The sequence below is a fragment of the Loa loa genome (genome assembly GCF_000183805.2).
Source record: "Loa loa unplaced genomic scaffold supercont3.174, whole genome shotgun sequence".
NCBI lineage: Eukaryota > Metazoa > Nematoda > Chromadorea > Rhabditida > Onchocercidae > Loa > Loa loa.
The window spans coordinates 79,584-98,706 of NW_018108354.1; the positions used below are offsets into that span (position 1 = coordinate 79,584).

The 19,123-nt window shown below is 34.4% G+C and overlaps 2 protein-coding genes across 2 annotated transcripts in view; both read left to right on the forward strand.

The window, feature by feature from the left end:
• Positions 1-1,927: 1,927 nt before the first annotated feature.
• LOAG_02221 (hypothetical protein) lies at positions 1,928-13,662 on the forward strand (the record flags this gene model as incomplete). Its single annotated transcript, XM_020445951.1, has 18 exons — positions 1,928-1,967; positions 2,379-2,550; positions 3,593-3,695; positions 3,804-3,918; positions 4,239-4,396; positions 4,654-4,707; positions 5,655-5,741; positions 8,272-8,385; positions 9,270-9,426; positions 9,698-9,830; positions 10,103-10,202; positions 10,563-10,712; positions 10,987-11,160; positions 11,374-11,504; positions 11,751-11,886; positions 12,194-12,357; positions 12,548-12,775; positions 13,557-13,662. 18 exons carry the CDS (start codon positions 1,928-1,930, stop codon positions 13,660-13,662), a joined length of 2,322 nt encoding a protein of 773 aa, XP_020303649.1.
• Positions 13,663-15,870: 2,208 nt separating this feature from the next.
• The window catches only part of LOAG_18017 (hypothetical protein), a gene marked incomplete at its 5' end in the record, with an annotated part of 7,889 nt that continues 4,636 nt past the window's right edge, over positions 15,871-19,123 (forward strand). Inside the window, 7 exons of the mRNA XM_020450687.1 lie at positions 15,871-15,978; positions 16,392-16,526; positions 16,804-16,943; positions 17,324-17,421; positions 17,595-17,697; positions 17,826-17,896; positions 18,352-18,522. Coding sequence (XP_020305607.1) covers positions 15,871-15,978; positions 16,392-16,526; positions 16,804-16,943; positions 17,324-17,421; positions 17,595-17,697; positions 17,826-17,896; positions 18,352-18,522 — 826 coding nt within the window. The remainder of the gene's footprint in view (positions 15,979-16,391; positions 16,527-16,803; positions 16,944-17,323; positions 17,422-17,594; positions 17,698-17,825; positions 17,897-18,351; positions 18,523-19,123) is intronic.

Below are 19,123 nucleotides of genomic sequence, written 5' to 3' on the forward strand. Positions count from 1 at the left end.
TGGTACTTTTGCTGACAATAATGAATTTGAGTTCATTATTTACATCCAGTTCCTAAACTTACTAGAAGGGGAAGAAATCAAACTCCCATGAAACTGAAAGTTATTCTCTTTTGTTCATAAATGTCTTGTTCATGTAACGTTTTGAAATTGGGAAAGAAGAAATCATCACGGAATGGAATGAGTGATACGCAATAATTTCTTAGCTTTTTTTTCTTGCTGGATACTGTAAACCTTCCATTTGTTATCGTACATTTTAACGGAAAGATTAGCTTTAATTTTTGGTTTTATGAGGGTCCATTCTGTAACAAAAATCTTCCTAAACTAAGAAATTTTTTTCCCTTTTTAATCAGTCTTTTTCAAATAGCAATAGGTACGATAATAAGCCAACATACACTGATTTAAATCACTACAAGGTTTAGAAATAACATGCACGGGAAACAATCTTCACATAACTTTCTCGTTTCTCGTAAGAATTCAATGTAATTAAACTTTAATCGTTTCTCTTTTTATGCTAGATTTTTCTAGCTGATATACCTCCTTGTATTCACCATCATCATAATTGAAAGTTCGAAATGCCTTCAAGAAGGATCCATAGCTTGATCCGTCTAAGTCATCCATTCACAAACTATCCTGCCCAATGCTTCTTCAGCAACTTCTCTTTCCTCATAATGTCCATTTTTACTTATTTTTGATCTATATTCTTTAGCTAACATAATCATCCTCAATTAAATCTCCATCTTTTCTATCTTCTTTCTGAGCTACAAATATGTCACCTTTCTCTTTCTCACCCTTTTTCTCTCTCTTTCTCTCCCTCTCTTTTCCGATCTTTCATCTTTTCATGGCAATATGCTATTATCACAATTAAAAAAGTGCAGCTGTTAAAACTAGATAGCAAAGGAGTTGTGTTAGTAGAGTAGCTGTTAGTGATAATGAGTAGATAGATATACGCAAGAAATCCGAAAGTAAAATTTATTGATCGAGACCTGATATTGATTATTCTAGAGAATTATTTCATCTTTATCCAGTATAAAAGAGTAACTGTACGTAATTTATCATCTGCTTATATTCTTTCCTGTCTTTTTTTCCCAATTCTTTTCTTAATTCTAAAAGAAATTAACTAGTACATTTAATTCACCCTTCCCTTTATGATTAACTAGACACCAAATGGACATCCTCAACCACCATCACTACTACAAGTCATCCAAATGCGCACATCACATCGATCAGCCTCCATGTTGTTTTGCTCAACGTTTCGGCGCAAATGGACTTCCTCTCTATGCTCCTTACAGCCACTACTCTCATCTCACTCTCTCGTTAACATTTGGTCCAATCGATCACGTGTTATTTACGTTCTACAATTCACATTCAAATACACATATACACATACACATAAGCGGATAGGTAGCCACAAATACACACATACGCATACATACATACATACATATATGTATACATAATACATACATACATACATACACATACATACATACATACATACATACATACATACATACATACACACATACATACATACATACACATACATACATACATACATATACATACATACATGCAACATGCATATACATATAGATATGCATTATTCGGGGATTGGTGCGAAAAAGTTTCAGTTTCTTCTCTGCACTCCGAAGTGGAATTTGTCCCATTAATGAGGATTGTATTGGATATGTTTGTTAATCTTTCTTCAAATCAGACAAGTAATAGTACAGCAATGATATCTAGTTGGTCAGAAGTTGAGATGAGTAGACGTTAAGAATGCAGGATAGACGTACGTGTTGAGATTCTTGGTCAAATCAGAGGTAGACTTGCTAGTGGACTAACCTTTAGGTAGATCAGGTCAAGACTTCATTGATCTCTTTCCTCCTGGTAAACACTGATTTGGAGAACTTCAGGGAGATATTGTCACATGTCACCTTTCGGTATCGAAAATTTCTTTCATGAGAGAAGTATAATGCCGTGCTAATTACCACGAATTATGCTATTGAAATAGAAAAAAGACGTTGCGTTCCATAAATATTTGGCTAAAATAAGAGATCTTGTGATCGTTGGAGGAAGAGGAAATCCAGACTTGCCGGAAGTTAAAAAAAATTGATTCGTTTAACCTTCTATACAGTATTTGTTATGCATTACTGTTCAAACTTGGCGGGAGTTACCAGCAAAAAATTGATTCGTTTAACCTACTCATACAGTAGCAGTCATACATTAGTAAGTCGCAGAAAAGATCGAACAATGTATCGGGAGAACAATGTATGAGCGACTGGTGATTTGCTTAGAGCTACTTTTTTGGAAATATTACGAAATTTGTAATGAATATTTTTTCTTTAGCCATGCAAAACCGTTTTCTTCCTTAATTTCAGGTCAAGCGCTTGCTGCTCAAATGTCACTCGCGCCACGCATAATGCTTCATTTTTCGGTGGAAGTTGAAGCAGTACGGTCGTGGGAGTATGTATTTGTAACAGGTTCAGCGCCGGCTTTGGGTGGATGGATGCCATCCGATGCGTTCCCTCTACTCCCGAGTCAGGACTCTGCGTTAGTGTTTTTCCTTCACTTATTATCGTTTGGTTGTATCTTAGAAGTTCAAAAATTTTTAATGAGGAAGAATTATTTGAACGGTTTGGAAGATTGTTAGTTTGTTCACAGTTTTGGGGAGTTCAAACAGCAGCAGCAGCAGCAGCAACAGCAGTTCTGTGTTTTGGGCGAGTTATAACTCTCGAATTCTCATTGTTCTTGATAGTACAAAAGTACGTCAAAATAACTGTTAACGTATGATATTGAAAACCAATGAGTTATGAAATGGTCACATCTTTATAAATGGTTATGTGAGTGTCTCAGGTTACGTAGCTCGTGTGTGAAGTTCCTCTCTCTTTTCTTTTAAATAGAACTTGCTGATTTATGGCGACTGAAGTATAACTTTCTCTGAGGTAACTGAAGTATAGCTTTCACCGGGGGTAACTGAAGTATAGCTTTCACTGAGGTAACTGGAGTATAGCTCTCACTAGACCTTTCATCTCTTACTTTTTTGAGATTAAAACAGTACTGTGTTAAAATATATGAATGGCTTGGTTAAAATATTGTGAGTGATTTCTAGGACATTAAAATGGAGCTCATTTATGCTAAAAATTACGCTTAATGTTTTTTGAAGACAGTAAAATGTTTTGGAGAGGATAATATCCTACAAAAATAGAAGGTAAAATACGAATTGCACCAGAACCGAATTTATGGATGACTTCTTTGGATCGCGTAAATTCTTTCATGAAAGTTATATTTGTAGAAATTTTAGTTTCACAAAAAATAAGAAGTAGAAAAGGTGGATGCTTGCTTTAATAATTAAAAAAAGTACCCATACGATGCGCTAGGAATATTCACGTGGCATGAACTTTACTGCGAATATATAAACGAAATGCAGTAGCTAAAAAGATGTTTGATATTGGGAAAGAGCAGGTCGGATATCGCATCAAACCAGTTTCAATATGGCTGTTTTAAAATCTGTTCGATTTCAAATCCCAAAAGAAACTAGTTATAGATATTATTCTGATTAAAGTTTCGAAATTCTAATATGTTTGTTTTTCAGTAGACAGCGTTGGGAAGGTGTAGTGGAAGTTGGATCGGATCCAGTGAAATTCCGCTATTTCATTGGATATTATTTGCACAGTGGCAAAGAAGAAGAGAAAAATGCAAGTTTTCTTTTTTCTGTCACTTGAATGGCGAGCGAGAAATGAAACAAGAAATGCGCTTGGCGAATGTCTAGGAATATATAAATGAACTTTCAAAAAGAATTTCAGGAATTGGTCGTTAGTAAATGGGAATCATTTTTGAATCCCAGGTCTGTTCTACCAGCTGTTGAATCGATCTCGGGTGTGTGCCATTTGCATGTTACCGACAAATTTGGCTGGAGTTGTAAGATTTCTATTGTTTTATTTTCCTTTGATTAACATATGTTAGATTGAAAATTCTTCTTGCTAATGAATGTATTTGTATCCTATACGGGGAAATTTTAGAGCTGAGAAATAAGGAAGTTGTTTCGCTCATTTCGTAAAAAAAAATAAAATCACAGGTAGATAACAGTTAGGGATAGCATACTCGTAGGAAAAGATCCATAAATAACAGTTGAAAGTTCTTACGGTTTTTTATTGTGTTGGAGTAGGATGAGCTAGGAAACAGTTCATTTCCGTATTTTTCTCATTTTTAGAACAACTCTGGAATTTCTACTGTTTCAGCTGGCAAAAGTCTCGTGAGCGAAGCGTCACTTTTGGGAAAGAATCAGAACGAAATTTTACTTCGCTTTCACGGAAATCCATTCAAATTCTACAAGAAACGTTATGCGGAACGTTCTTATTGCATCAAAGTGACACCGTTTGATCTGAGACATAGAGAGGTAGCCATTGTTTTGTTATGTTGTAATAGCAGTTTCGATCTATTTTTCAGAACTATGCAAATTGCTGGGAATTTTTGGCTATTTTGTTATATCATTCCTATTTGGCACCAGTAGAAATTTTTTTGCCCAGCAAAAACATCTGACATTCCACATGCTACAAGACATGGAAAATTAAAATTTATATGTAGTTTTTTTGACTAATATCTCAGACTATATTCACGTCATACGTATTTTTAACAAGTAACTTCTAAATTTAGATGTTCAGTTACGAATTGAACGAACGTACTGCTTGGCGAGCGTGGTCATGCGTCGTAGGCTATTTTGAACTTATTACTGGTGTTGTCTTGTGATGTAGTATTAGTATTTTGTGCTTTAACTTTAATAAGGTTTGATATGAACCTTTTCTCCCACGAGTTTCCGTTTTAGGCAAGTCATCGATATGTAGGTGACTGAACAGTGCCAGTGTAAACCGGACATTTGTCTTGGAATCTTCTAGCGATCCAAGATGACTGTGTGTCGTTAAAGACTGAATTAGAAGGATTAAAAGATTGGTTTGATGAGACTCGTAACATCCATATAGTTGCAACATCTGATCATTTGATAGTTATCTACTTTCTCAGTTTACGCTGTGTATTGTCACTGTTTTACATAAAACGAAATTTTGTTGCTTTCAATCTTTGCTTCTTGACATTTTCATTTCCATTATAACTTTTTGCATTTACTCGCATAATCTCATCATTATCCCAAATCGTGTCTGGTGGGAAATAAAACGGTGATTTTTGAACAAAAGTTACTCAGTCTTCCATTATTATTCTCGGCGTTACTTTTTTTTTTTCTAGGAATATTTTTCTGTGAATTGAAAAACATCTTTAGAAAATAACAAAAAAGTCCATCTCAAATCGATTAATTTGAAAATATTTCCTATTTTTTTTTTTCTACACATTTACTCAAGTCTTTCATTTTCAAATCATCTTATAATCGTGCTTTTTCTGCTATTTTTCTAGGAATATTTTTCTGTGAATTGAAAAACATCTTTAGAAAATAACAAAAAAGTCCATCTCAAATCGATTAATTTGAAAATATTTCCTATTCATAAGTTAGGACATCAATTGAAGTCCCTTCAAATTTCGTATCGGTTCAAGCTTTTTGAATGTTGGAATGTTGTGTCAGTCAGTTCCACGTTATCAACTTGGAAGTCTATAATAAGCCGTAGAAGTGTAAGTAGACAAATTTCCTCAAATTTTGGTATTTTTTACAGGCTGGCAGCGTGGATGACGATGATAATGAAGAGGGTCAGGATGTCGTGCAACCGGTAGTACCGTCATATTCAGTGGCACATATTGCTGTAAGATTTTATATTTCTATCGCATTTTTAAAATAACTCATATCATTTGTGTAGATCTACACGTTCATTTTCTAATAAATATATCATCAGGAATAAAACAAACAGAAGATTGATATTGTAAGTAATAGGTTTTTGCTGCACAGTTGATGGGTTGTTGGAGTATACTTGACGAAAATATGGATGATTAGCAAATTTTAATGTTTTATTGAGGTTAACATTATTAAACTAGCATGCATTTGCGCCACATATATTGACATACTTTTCATAATTCATTAATGTGATTGATTCTTCGTAGTGGGATATGGAATATCAATCTTTATGCTTTATGCGAACTTCATCAGGTTGCATTCTTTGTTTTTTATACATATAAACACACATCATTACAATGGTTGGATGGCATCTATATTCCTTATAGTTTCAAAAAAGGAAGGGATTTCCATATACTGACTAATCAGTTTGTTGTACCAAGTGCCTAATGGGATCAATCTCTCTGGTGCCCGGCGTTAATTTTTTTTTTTCAGGAAGGCATCCATATGTTTCCCTTCGGTATGCATCGGTAGATGCGCTGCACTAACTGAATAACCGGATAGGCATTCTTGGTCATCCTTTTACTCTTTTCGTTGAAGATTAATATTTCCATACAAGTGGCACAAATTTACCTGTAGTAGTAGGAAGTGGCGCAAATGTTTCATAGTCTTTATTTGATTCTGTAGAAAGTCCAGACCTTTATATTTTTTAATATCGTTGACATACCAAATATTATGTAGATTTCCACTAGTAATTGAGTTGTGCGGAAAAAATACATTTGGAATGGTGCTTTTTTTCATAAAAAAAAATGACACTTTTGCAGAGATTTGTAGTGATACATGTGGCTTGAAAAATGCGGATTGCTGGAGCTAAGGATTTTATTTTACATAATAATAGGTTTAGGGTGCTTTATTCTTTTGGATTTTTTCTTAATCCGATGCGTTTTGTCCTGCTGCAGTTTACCAAGTCATGGAACTCTAAATTAATAAATCCTCTTTCCTGCCAAAAGCCTCAACTTGATTTTTACCTCATTTGGCTGATGAACAAAAAATTTCATCAAATTCCAGTACATTGAGTCTCTGACGTAAATATTTTTCCAGGAACGAAGATTGCATTCATAGAAGAAATTTAGTGATTAGCCTGTTTGTGCAAGCAATTTGCTGATTAAAATCTTTTTTGAACAAATGCCATAGAAACTGAATTTTATTTGGAGGAATTGAAGTGACGTCTGAATATCACTAAGTAACATTAAGATGCTCGAAAGATTCGAAACCCAAAAAGTTGTTGGCTTTTGGTAGGAAATATGAATACTGTGGTATAGTTCGGAAATGGGAACTCAGTTTTTTGGAGTGTGAAACTTAGCACATACTTTTCCTTTCAGATTCAAAACTGTTTTGTTTTTGTTTTGAGGTCAGGTTCTAGCGAAGTGCAAGTTTTATGTTCTCCAGCAGTCATCAAACTTCGTTAGCTCAGTTAATCGGATTTGATGTTTTTGACGTCATTAATAAGCTGTTTTCGTAAAAAGAGTAGTGTATTAGTTCGGAAGGCTTGCCCGTCATTTTTTTTTTCGAAGACCACTTCTGGTCTTCGGAAAAACTCCGGGATTCTTAAATTGGTTTCTAAGAAAAAGTTGGATTCTGCCAAATTCTACTAAATTCTCACAGATAATAGAATTCTATAGAAATGAATGGTTGCTATTTGATGTAGCCGTTTTGTGTTTAAAAGATGAAAAATGGAGGGGAGGTATGAAAGTTAAAATTCTATTACTTCTAGAAAGAAGTGTTCACTTCTAGAAAAGAGGGGAGGTTTGAATTTTCAATCTTCTTCGCCATTCCAATAAGGGATAATGTAATTGTTAGAAGTAGTGCTATTCTAAGTAGTTTAGAATGAAAGGAAGGACTGTTTACTGAAGCAGTGATGGGCCTGAAATCATGATAAACAAAAAGGAACAAACATGGCTGAGTCGTTTTAAAAGACACTTGGTAATTCTTCGGGAATTTTGTTTTCTTTCAATTGTTAATGGAAATGATTAATCGGCTCCATCACCGCCTTTTAAAGATGTGTTCTTAATGGTTCTTGTCTCTTTAGTATGTGACAGTTTTCCGTTACCATATGTAGAATTCATAGTGGAAGCCACTCTTTCAGATTTTGCCGTAATGTGCTTGCTGCAGCATGATGGATGGTATGGAAAAAGTCAGATATAATACACTATGATGGGTTGTGTCCATCCATGGTCGTATGATGATGAGAGGATACTGTGAGGATCGAGGAAAGAATGAACCGTAGCGATGTCGAATGTTGTCTGTACAGCACACACATACACACACATACTTTTTTCATCATAAGCTTTGTTACCGAAGCTTACAGATGCCATGGAGGAGCTGAACCCAGAGTGATACCATCTACTACTGCTACCAACACTACGCCTATCACTGTCATCAGCAATGAATGAAGCACAACTATCAAATCTTTGTTGTGCGCAACCCGCAATTTTAATTTTCAGATTTTATCATCGGATGATCCACACTACCGCGAACAATCGCCTTCCGGTGATCGCTTTAAAGTGGGCAGTGATTATTTTATATTCCGGACACGATCGGTGGCGGTGGAGTTTCTTGTTAGCATCAAGTTTTTTTTTTCGAAAGATTCTTTACCTTGAAATTTCATTTTCCGTTCATTTTAAGGATTTTCATTGGAAGGGTAGGCAGAACAAATATGTAATAGCTGATTGGCTAGCGGCTAAAAATTTTTAGATAATCCGCAAGCGAAAGCTGTTCATACTGGAAGCAGAGGAGGGAGATAGAAGATGGATCATAATTATTTAAAGATGATTTGGATTCTCCTAAAAGACTTTTGAGAACATTAATGGGGGAATTCAAATCATGGTTACAAACTGAAAATCAGGATGATCCATTGGAGTTATTTTCTGAACATTAGGAACTGAATCTAGCGGGATAAAATAAGAGAAAAGATAGAACTCTTGTTCGGGTTGATTGTTGTTTTTTATGCAGGTGGAAATACAGTTTTTTCTACAATATCAAGAAGTTTAAATATTAGGGACATTAAAAGATGCCAGCTGAATTTTTTGTCCTCTGTGGAAGGAAGTCCGGATTGAAGAGTAGTTACCCAGCAAATAAAACTTGACCCCGCTCAAAGATGAAGGTGGCAATTTCAGTTAAGGATGGTCCATTAGGTAGTTAACGAACCTCTGAAAATTTATTTCTGCTTCATTTCACATGTTCGCATGTTGAAATCGGTATGGATGAATCAAAAACTTGGAAATGAACTAAATGAATTTAAAAAACAACTGAAAATATTCTTTATATTGGAACACTGTGCTCTTCCGGAAGAAATCAGATCTGATCATTATGTGGGTCAGTTAGGCAGCAATGCTTGGTTTTTCGTGAAAGCCGTATTGCTGTTAGCGCGAAAGCGATTTTTTTCAGTCATCTCATCGTTAAGCATGTTTTTAACACTTTCGATTAGAAATAAACGTTTGAGGGTTTCCGGATAGAATTATTTGCCTATGACGAAGAACATGGACCGTCTACAGAGCGTTTTGCAATTGCGTATGCACTGCCTTCATCATTCAGCGGTACATTCGGCGTTGCTGGTGAACCGCTTTTGGTGAAAAATCGCCCAGTTGGACAAATTAATGGTAGCTTTTTGTCAGTGAATGTTACATTTTCTGTTTTTATGATAAAGATCGAATTTCCTTCCCGAAAATTAAACATTTTCCCTTATGTATCTTGGAATTATTCGTTTAGTATTCTTTTGTCCATCGAGCAACTTTCATTTTTCTTTGCTATCACTGGTTTAGTTCTTTTCATGTGTAAATTAAATTAAATTATCACTGTTTTGATCAGAAATAATTTCTTCCAGTGTTTTTCGTATTAAAACAATCAGGGTATTCCGTCATTTGTTTACAGTGGAGTATTTATTCATTCGACCACTTCTGACGTCATGTTCAGTACAGAAAATGAATATTTCCTATGCTAAACACTGGAAGAAGCGGCAGCCTCTTGAAGTTGGTCACAGGGGTATGGGCAATTCGTACACGAAGTATGCGATTTCAGTAATTAATTTCTGATTTGTTTCTTCAAGCAAATTATCATCGAAGCTAAAGCTTCGATCTCCTTTATCCTTTGATAGATCTCCTTTATCAACTTTAAGAAACCGAAAGCTTTTTGTGCCCACAGTTACGATTAAAGCTTTCAGCGGAACCTCCTGCAAAAAGCGGGACCTCATGCAAAAAATATGCAGTTCTTACAAAGGAGTTAAGGGAATTAAGTAGTAGCCTTTTTTATTCTCGAACATGCCATGTAATTTTTCAGAATGAATGCAGGTCGTGAGAATACAATACACTCGCTCAATACTGCTGCAAAACGTGGTGCTGATTATGTTGAATTCGATGTTCAACTTTCAAAAGATAAAGTATACTTTGTTTGTTTAGTGAGAGCATTATACTTATCAGATCTTATCAGATTTAGCGATTTATAGACATTCGAGTAGTACAGAGAAGCTGAGAAGTCAGTTAAAATAATTTGAAACATGGTGTAAAATATTGCTTCATTTAAAACATGATGTGTAGGGTACTGCTAGAGATTTACTGAGAATTTGTTGTAGTTGTTTCTTTTATTAAAAAAAGATTCTTTTTTTAAAATTGTATTCAGAGGAGGGATATTGCGAATCTGTTGTAGGCTGATAATTATGGATTGTGAGAATCTAAAATCAAATTAACTATGATTTTTACTGGAAATGGTGCAGTACTTAAAAAATTGATCGATTTTATAGATCGCCGTTATATTTCATGATTTCCACGTCTTGGTTACCGTAGCAAAGCGTCGAACCCCTCGCTTGGAAGCGCAACCTGCTGAAGCAGCTAATGATTACCATGAAATCGCTGTGAAAGATCTAAAATTGAAACAGCTTCAGTTACTTCGTGTATGTCTGTTTAGTTTGTAGGGATCTGTTTTGATTGCTTTTCACTATGATTCATCTAAGTATGGGCCTGTTTTATGCCAAGAAGCGATCTAAATAGTTGCAAAAACTGTCTTCCTATTGTAATTCAGCTTTTTCTATCCATAAGCTCTTTTCCCTTCTGATTACTGAGAAGTGTGGATTTTATTACGGACACTTTCCTCTTATACATATATTGCGATGGAAATATTGAAATTCTCATAATTTGCATATTTTTAAATCGAGGAAAACATTGCAGCTGGAGCATTATAAAGCGAATCAGACTCAGACGAGGCAGAATTACACAAAGTTAAGTGCCGAAGCAGATGAGCAAGATGAACGTCTGCCATTCCCGACACTGCTGGATGCATTACATCAAGTTGATTCATCTGTTGGTTTCAACATTGAAATAAAGTATCCAATGATGCAAAAGGTTTCTTGATTTATGGTACTTTCCAATACTTCAGTTTTAGCAATATTGAATCTTATTTTAGCAGTTAGAAGACTGGCGAAAAAGAAATTTTTGTTGCTAAAGTAGGAGTTGCGAGACTTTTTAAATATAAATGCTTATGAGATGTAACTTTTAACTTATAGGGCCATGAATTTTGATAATGAAAGGGATGAGACTTTCAATATTTTTTTCCAGAATGGATTACATGAATGTGAAAATTATTTCGAGCGCAATGATTACATTGATATCGTCCTCAGTGATGTATTGAGCAATGCTGGTGATCGTCGAATTGTGTTCTCTTCATTCGATCCTGATTGCTGTGCCCTGTAAGTTTTACACTTTTTTGCCCTTTTCCGATTATATAAGGGTGATACGTAGTAGGTGAACAAGTGCTAAAATTTTTGGTTTCATCGAAGATGTTTATGTGTGAAGAGTAGATGATTTATGAAAATGAAAAAGAAATCTTTCCAGTGCGAGTATATCGAGATTGAACTCCTCAAGCTATTCAACTGAGAAAACTATTCAACTTTCTTTTTTAGCTTATTATGTTTTCTATGATCGAATACTTATAGATTAGCGGCAAAGCAACATTTGTATCCAGTACTGTTTCTTTGCGTTGGTGTCACAACGCGTTATGAACCGTTTGTTGACTTGCGTTCATCAACTTCTAATGCTGCACTTAATTTCGCTGCTTGTATTGATATCCTGGTAAGCTATTATTATTCACTTATGCATAATGTTGAAAATCACATATCTAGATGACTTTTTATACTCTTATCACGGAAATAATATAATCGGTCGCGTAAGAGTAATGTGATTCTTTAATTCAATTTAGATAACATTTATGATTCCTTAATTCATTTTAGATTTGTTTCTCCTAAAGTTTGGATTTGACTTCCTACGATATCCTTATATCTGATGGATGTTTAAGTTCTTGTGGAGTTTTCGGAAAAAGAGATCATATTTTCTTGGACAGCTGTCTTTTGTTGAGTTTCATTGCAGTTATTTTTTTTAGGGTGTAAATTTTCATACTGAAGACTTGTTAAGAGATCCGTCACCTATACAGCGTGCTCGAAAATTTGGTTTAATTTCATTCGTTTGGGGTGATGATCTTGATAATAAAGAAAATATCGACTACTTCAAAAAAGTGCTTCGTGTCGACGGTCTCATTTATGATAGGTATTTTTCTGAAAATTATTATAAGTAAATATTTTGCAGAGCACTTGAAGTGCCGTAAAGAGCTTACAATGAATTGTGCTAACTCCATATTTCACTGTTATTCCTCTTGATTTAGCTAATCTGTGTTTAATCACGTTTTTTTTTTTTAACCTAATGCTAAAAAGCGGTGATTTTTTTTGTTATATTCTAGGATAGGTGAAATTGAGGCACGTCGAAATGTTTTTTTGGTGGAGCGTGAAGCAAAAGCATCACTATTTCGGCAGAGCATTTCGCCAATCGCATCTCGTACCGTTTCACTTGATGACGGACCACCGTCGCCGGCTGTATCGGAAAATTCGCATTCCTCAGGGTCTACTGTTTCATCGAACAATTCGTTTTATTTGCATCGCCCACAAACTTCTCTTTCTTCGAGAAAAGTGTACGTTCTTTTTCTTCTTAGATATTGCTTGTCCTTTTTTTTTCAGTGAAAACTCGATATAATTTCGAATTTATTGCACAAATCTTTATCAGTACAAAAATAATTTATCAAATATATATTTATGTGGAATAATTTATCAAATATATATTTATGTATCTATTGCAACTACCCTCTTGGATAATGGTACATTCATTTTTGAACTTAATTTCTAAAATCTCATCAAATCCAATGTAATATAAAACAGAACAATGTTGAAGCATGGCGAAGTATATTTTCCAAATCTGCAGATTACCTGAAAAGATATCTCCATATGTTCGTTCGAGTTATCACTTGCCCAACTAATGGGTAGACTAACTTAAATGATGGAACGGTTTGATAGTTTGCACCTTAGTCTTCCTTTAGTGTATCGTTGACAGTGATTTCTAGATTTTCTGCATCACTAAAATACTTGCATTCTGTCAAGAGTAGATTTAACGTTGCAGATGGATGCCTGAAGGAAGGTCATAATTTCTGCTTCCGTCTCTATCACTAAAGTGAAACAGGAGATTATGTACGATTATTGCATCTCTTTTTTGTAGAAAAATTCATACCATCTGGCTACCCTTTCCCCTTCCCCCTTCCAATGCTAAGATTTTTTTATAAAAATTAGGGATTGGAAAGTAGGAGAGTTGTTTCGCTCCCATCACGATGTTTAAACTGATGAACTGAGTCAAATTTCAATATTTTTAGTAAGTCAGAAAAAGGAAGTAGTACTTTGATGACCATAATTTTTTGCTTTCAGGTCAGTCACATTGGAAGATTTGCAAGTGAACAAGAGTGGTAATGTGATACGTGACGAAAGTCTTTTTACATCAAATAATTGTCTGCATTCTACACCATATTCTTAGAAACCAACTGTTTCGTCTCAATGTATTCTCGATTGTTGTTTTTCTCACTTTTTCTTAAATACGTTGAACTGCAAATGTTTTGTCCTTTCTCAATTTTTCATGCAGGAAAGAAGCTGAAATCGAAATTTTGATAAACCTCAGTAATGAATTCACTACTTTGGAATTCACGAAATATTTTTGACGACTTCCTCGCTTTCTGCTTTTATACCACTTCTAAGCTTTTTAGAACTAATTTTTATAAAATTTCTTTAAAACAGTTTTTTTTTTCGAAGTTTTGATTGACTTTATACTGAAAGGAATAGCATTGGCTCTGTTTCATAATTGTATTTTCGAATCACCGGATCAATTTATGATTTTTAAAAGTACACTTGATAAGTGCTCGACAACCCTTGTTTCTTGGTATGTTTGTAAGGTTATCCCGGTGTCTCTCTAATGTTCATTTAGTAATTAATTCTTCCATGGTACCTTCGGATGCTATATTTTTGGTTTTATGTAAACATTTGCAAATGATATATGCTTGAATCATTCCGTACGTACACATTGTTACGTTCGTTTCCTTACTTATTTTTTACCAATATTCATGAGTTTTTGATGTCTAAGATATGAAGTTTTTCCTTTTACTCAGGAGATATTTACACTTGTTTTTTTCACATATCGATCAAGAAAGTTACGAATTATTGGTAATATTCCAGTTAGTCTTGCTAAATATATCTGTTTGCAAAGGAAGCACTATTTGTAAACGTTTATCTCTGTAGATCTTCTGCGTTTGACCTTTGATATTGTCTTTATTGCATACTTAATTGCATGTATTTTTCTGTTTTTCCTTTTTTCCCTTTTTTTACCAAGTTCTGCTTATATTTTTTAACATTCCGACGTAAGCCGAAGCGTCGCTATATAGGAATATATTTGTAACTAAACACTGAGGAAAAATTGACGAGTTTTGACGTAAGTAGATCTATCGAGTAATTACTCATGAATTGCTAAGTAAAATCATTTTTGGACAAAAGACATTTTAGCGCTGATGTTTTTATTTCTTTATTTCCCCCATTATGTTTTCCGCACTTATGATGATGGTGTTAGCGCGTAACAGATGTGATTTTTTTTTTGAAATGAGAAGAAACATTTTGATAGAACTTGTAATCTAATTTTTCTGTTGTTTTGCACATAGATGTTGTTTGCATTCTCAGAAGGATTTTTAGTTGCACGGGGAAATGGTTCTATCAAATGTTTCAGGATTATTTCCTGAAGGAAAGTATGAGAGAATGATGAAGTGCCTCAGGCTATATGGATTTTGAATGTTAATGGATTTTTCATATTTTGAATATTAATGGATTTTTCTTAGGTTTTCATTTTTACCTTATGTTCCCTAACTTTTGCTACTTATGCTTTTGTCGTTATTACTGTCCATGCAAAGAAGTGACAAATGTTTTTATGCCATGACATTCAACTGTATTGTTTATCAATTTGCAATAACCGTTTAGCGAGCCGATAATATCTTCCAAGTCCCACTGACTCTACTCACTCAAGATTCTAATTTACAATCCCAGGAGTGGGATGATCCATGTTAATATCAAATAATAAGCTTCGTAGTAGCGGTATTCCACTGGATCTCGTGAATGTATATCTTGTGGACATCATTTACCACATGTATATTTGTCCTCTTCTATTATCATTGGTGATGATGAATAAACGAACAAGTCTTCGGAGGCTGAAATAGTCGGTGGACTTGAGGTCTTCAAGTAATATGGCATATCACTGAGTACTTCTAATATAGTAAAGCAACAGCTTGAGCTTTAAAATTTCGAAGTTAATACTTGTGTGAATTCGAAGGGTCATTGTAACATGGTATAAAATGGTGTGGTAATGTTAACGTGTGTTGCATACCGTGTCTCAAACATTTCCGGTATTTAGTTTTGAATTTATGACATCTTTAATTTCTCTTGTTAAATACGCTGCGGTAGAGTGTTTTGTTAATGTAAATATTTGAAAAGGTGGTTGGGAATTAAGATCTCTGAGGCGCTTAATGTTTTGTTCTGGATTAAATCCGTTTAACTGGATCAATTAATGCGGAAGGTAGGGTATGTTGCATTCAACCTTCAGCAGATGACAGATGAAGCGGATGTATTAAGCTTGATGTCAGGTTTGTGCTTGATGATACAGCTTTGATGGCGTGAATTATCGTTTTAATTATTGTATCATTAAAGAGAGATGTCGACTCACGGAGGTAGTATTAAACCAACCAGTAATAGCGATCCCTCAAATCCAATCAGAAAAAAAGTGGAGTCATTGGTTTCGCAAAAATTACACACTGATCAGGTATTCGTGAAATTTTGGTATTAATTTTAGATGTGGTTTTACGTATGAAGACAAGTAAAATATCTTTTTTGGGTTATTCCGATTCTGAGTTTTTTGATTATTCTGATCTATTCCTGAACATTGGAGAATGATACTCTTGTGTGTCCTCATAGTATGTCACCTCGGGAACTTATGATGTTAGAAAACTGCTAAACTAGAAGTGGTAAGCTTGAAGGTTTTGCAAACCTAAGAAGTAATGTGTTTGACTTGGAGTTTAACAATGCATGAAGGGATAATGAGCGGATTGTCTTGGACTCATTCAGGTCCTACTTAGGAAGGGAAGTTGGATGGTAGAACTCATTCTATTGTCTCGATTCTACAATAGATTCTTTTCATAATGGTTTATTTGTTCCATTTCATGATTTTTTTCGCAGGATTTTTTAAAAATGATGGATTATGTTGCACCAATCGTGAAAGAAATTGATATTCATGTGGAACGGAAGTTGGTATATGAGTTAGAGGAACGAAAAATTAAAGCAAATCGGGAATACATGAAAGCTTTTGGATTGGTAGTTTGTTTGACATCTTACCTTTTTATGTTTTTTTAATGGGCTTAATTTATTACTGATATAATCTGGACCACCCCTCTCTCTCTTTGAATCCCATTATCAGTAATTTTTAATGATGATGATGACGAAGGAAGGTAACGAAAAGTATTACTAACAGTGAGAAAGGTTGAATTTAGTTTTCTGAGGGAGAAGTTCCAAGACTTTCTGTTAACAATAGTTGGGATACTCTGCATATGTTATAGTTCACGTAACAAAAGCAAGAAGAGGGATGTTACAGGTAAATGATCGGGTGCAAGATTTCGTGGCCAAAGTCATGCAGTTGAACGGTATATGTCAGGATATGACGCATAAAATACAGTCGAATAAAGCGAAAACCCAAGATTTACTAGCAAGAACTGCTGCATTGCAGAATGCGAAGTAATTTTCCATAAATTTCACAACAAGTTCAATTCAGTAACATCTCTCGTATCCAAACTGAGACGATATTAATAGTGGGTAATTCTGGATGATCATAAGCATCAGCGATTTAACCATTACTAGAAGATGTTGTATAAAGAAGGGTGAAGTATTTAATGTTCTTGTACTCGACTTATAACTTACGTAAAGCATCTTAATTTTGGATGGTTAAGTTAATATAATTGTTGCTAATATCTCTTTTTGCACTGTGAAAGTAATCTCTCATTGGACAGTATAAGACAACATTTTAAATGCCAATAACATGGCCTTATTTGTTGTAATTTGTTGTAGTGTAGTGTTTTATAAAATAATATCTGGAATGGTAATTTAGGTTTTTGCAGGAGAACACTTGAGAAAAAACAGGTAGCGATTGATGATTTCTTGAGTCGTTATTCATTAGCACCTGAAGAAGAAGCTGCTCTGAAAGGTTCCGAGGCTGGTTAGCTTTCCTTGCGTTTTTCTTAATAATTGTTCTTTATAATATCGAAGTGTCCTGATTATGACAGCGATTCTTTTAGTTCTTATTGCTTCCACTTCATTTATTATGTGGAATACTTTGGAATCTCCCAAACTTTTGGTTTAAATGTTGAAATCAGGAGCTCTTCATTGCAGATGGCACAGTTGACACAAAGTTTTTTGCGGCATTACAACGTGTGAAGCAGATTCATGATGACAGTAAACAACTTCTACGATCTTCTGGAGAGCATCTTGCAGCGTAGTTTTCTTCAAATGACGTTGCCTTTACTCTTTCGGGATTTTCTGAGGATAAAGGATCATAATCATTATAGAAAAATGGGATTGATAATAATTAATAAAGAATCGTAATAATTGACAGCTTTTTAGATTGGACATAATGGAAGAAATGGCAAATAAATTGGAAGAAGCGTATGAAGTGCTCTACCGTTCAATTCAGCGTATATTTTCGACTTCATTTTAATTTTATTTCAAAACTAACCGCGATATTTTATTAAGGTTTACTATTTTTGAGAACTTAGTGGAATTTGAGGTAGGAAATTCATCCTTTCTTGAAATTTAGGGTGGAATATATTTCATAGAAACTTTAGATATTGCAGAAAATATCGATTTGTCACATAGTTTTGATGCAAGACTTTTTAGAGGGTGTAAATAAAATATAACTCATGTTTTTATTTTATGAAGGACTTCTAAGACAAATAGTCATTTCTCAGCAATCTAAATTGTTTCATAATTTTATTCAGACTTGATTTAAAATCAGTGGATTATCAAGGTTACTTTCCCGATGAAATTTGGATCATAGGAATTTAATTTTTATTAACAATTTGGAATGAATTTTTTTTTGGCAATCTTTGGTGCAGGATATACTCATATTCTTCAGCTTGTCAACATTTAGGAGAGTGTCGACTGCTTAATGTGGAATTCTTGGAACTGAAAGGAGTTTTGGTACAATCAGTTGCAGCGCTTCAAGACCGTGAAGTGCTTTTCAAGTATGTCTTAGATGAGTACACTACGGCACGAAGAAATCATGTAGTACGAGCATATATCGATGCACTGACACGAGGAGGTTCGTTACGTTTTTGGAATACTTTCTTTTTTCGATAAATTAATGCGTGGAATCCTTATGCTAACAAGCTGTCTAATCTTTGAGGTCAGTCAGGTGCTTGTCAGCAATCAATTTTTACTGTTTATTTCTGAATTATAGTGTTGATTGTAACTTATCATGATTAAATCTATAGATCATTGAAACAGACTTGTTTATGGAGACCCTACCTTATCAGTTTTTCTTTGGGTATTCGCATGCTTTGAATGATAGTTTCTTCAGAATGGGGACTTTTGTCTTAAATTTCTAGTGAATTTCATTCAGCATATATTTGGTACAATCTTAACTTCCGTTATTAAATTTCCATTATTTCCTTCTACAGGTGCTGGAGGTACACCCAAACCAATTGAATTGTTGTCTCATAACCCGCTGAGGTAGGTTGTTTGGTGCTTATATTCTGTTTACTGTCGGCATTATTTCACATGCATAAACAGTGAAGATTGGTAAATACTTTGCAGTTTAATATTGTAAATTATCAAATCATGAAGCAGTTTTTTTATACAGAATTTTATTTTTTTACCGAAAAATTAGTTTCTTCTTTTATAATTGATCGGTATTTAGATCT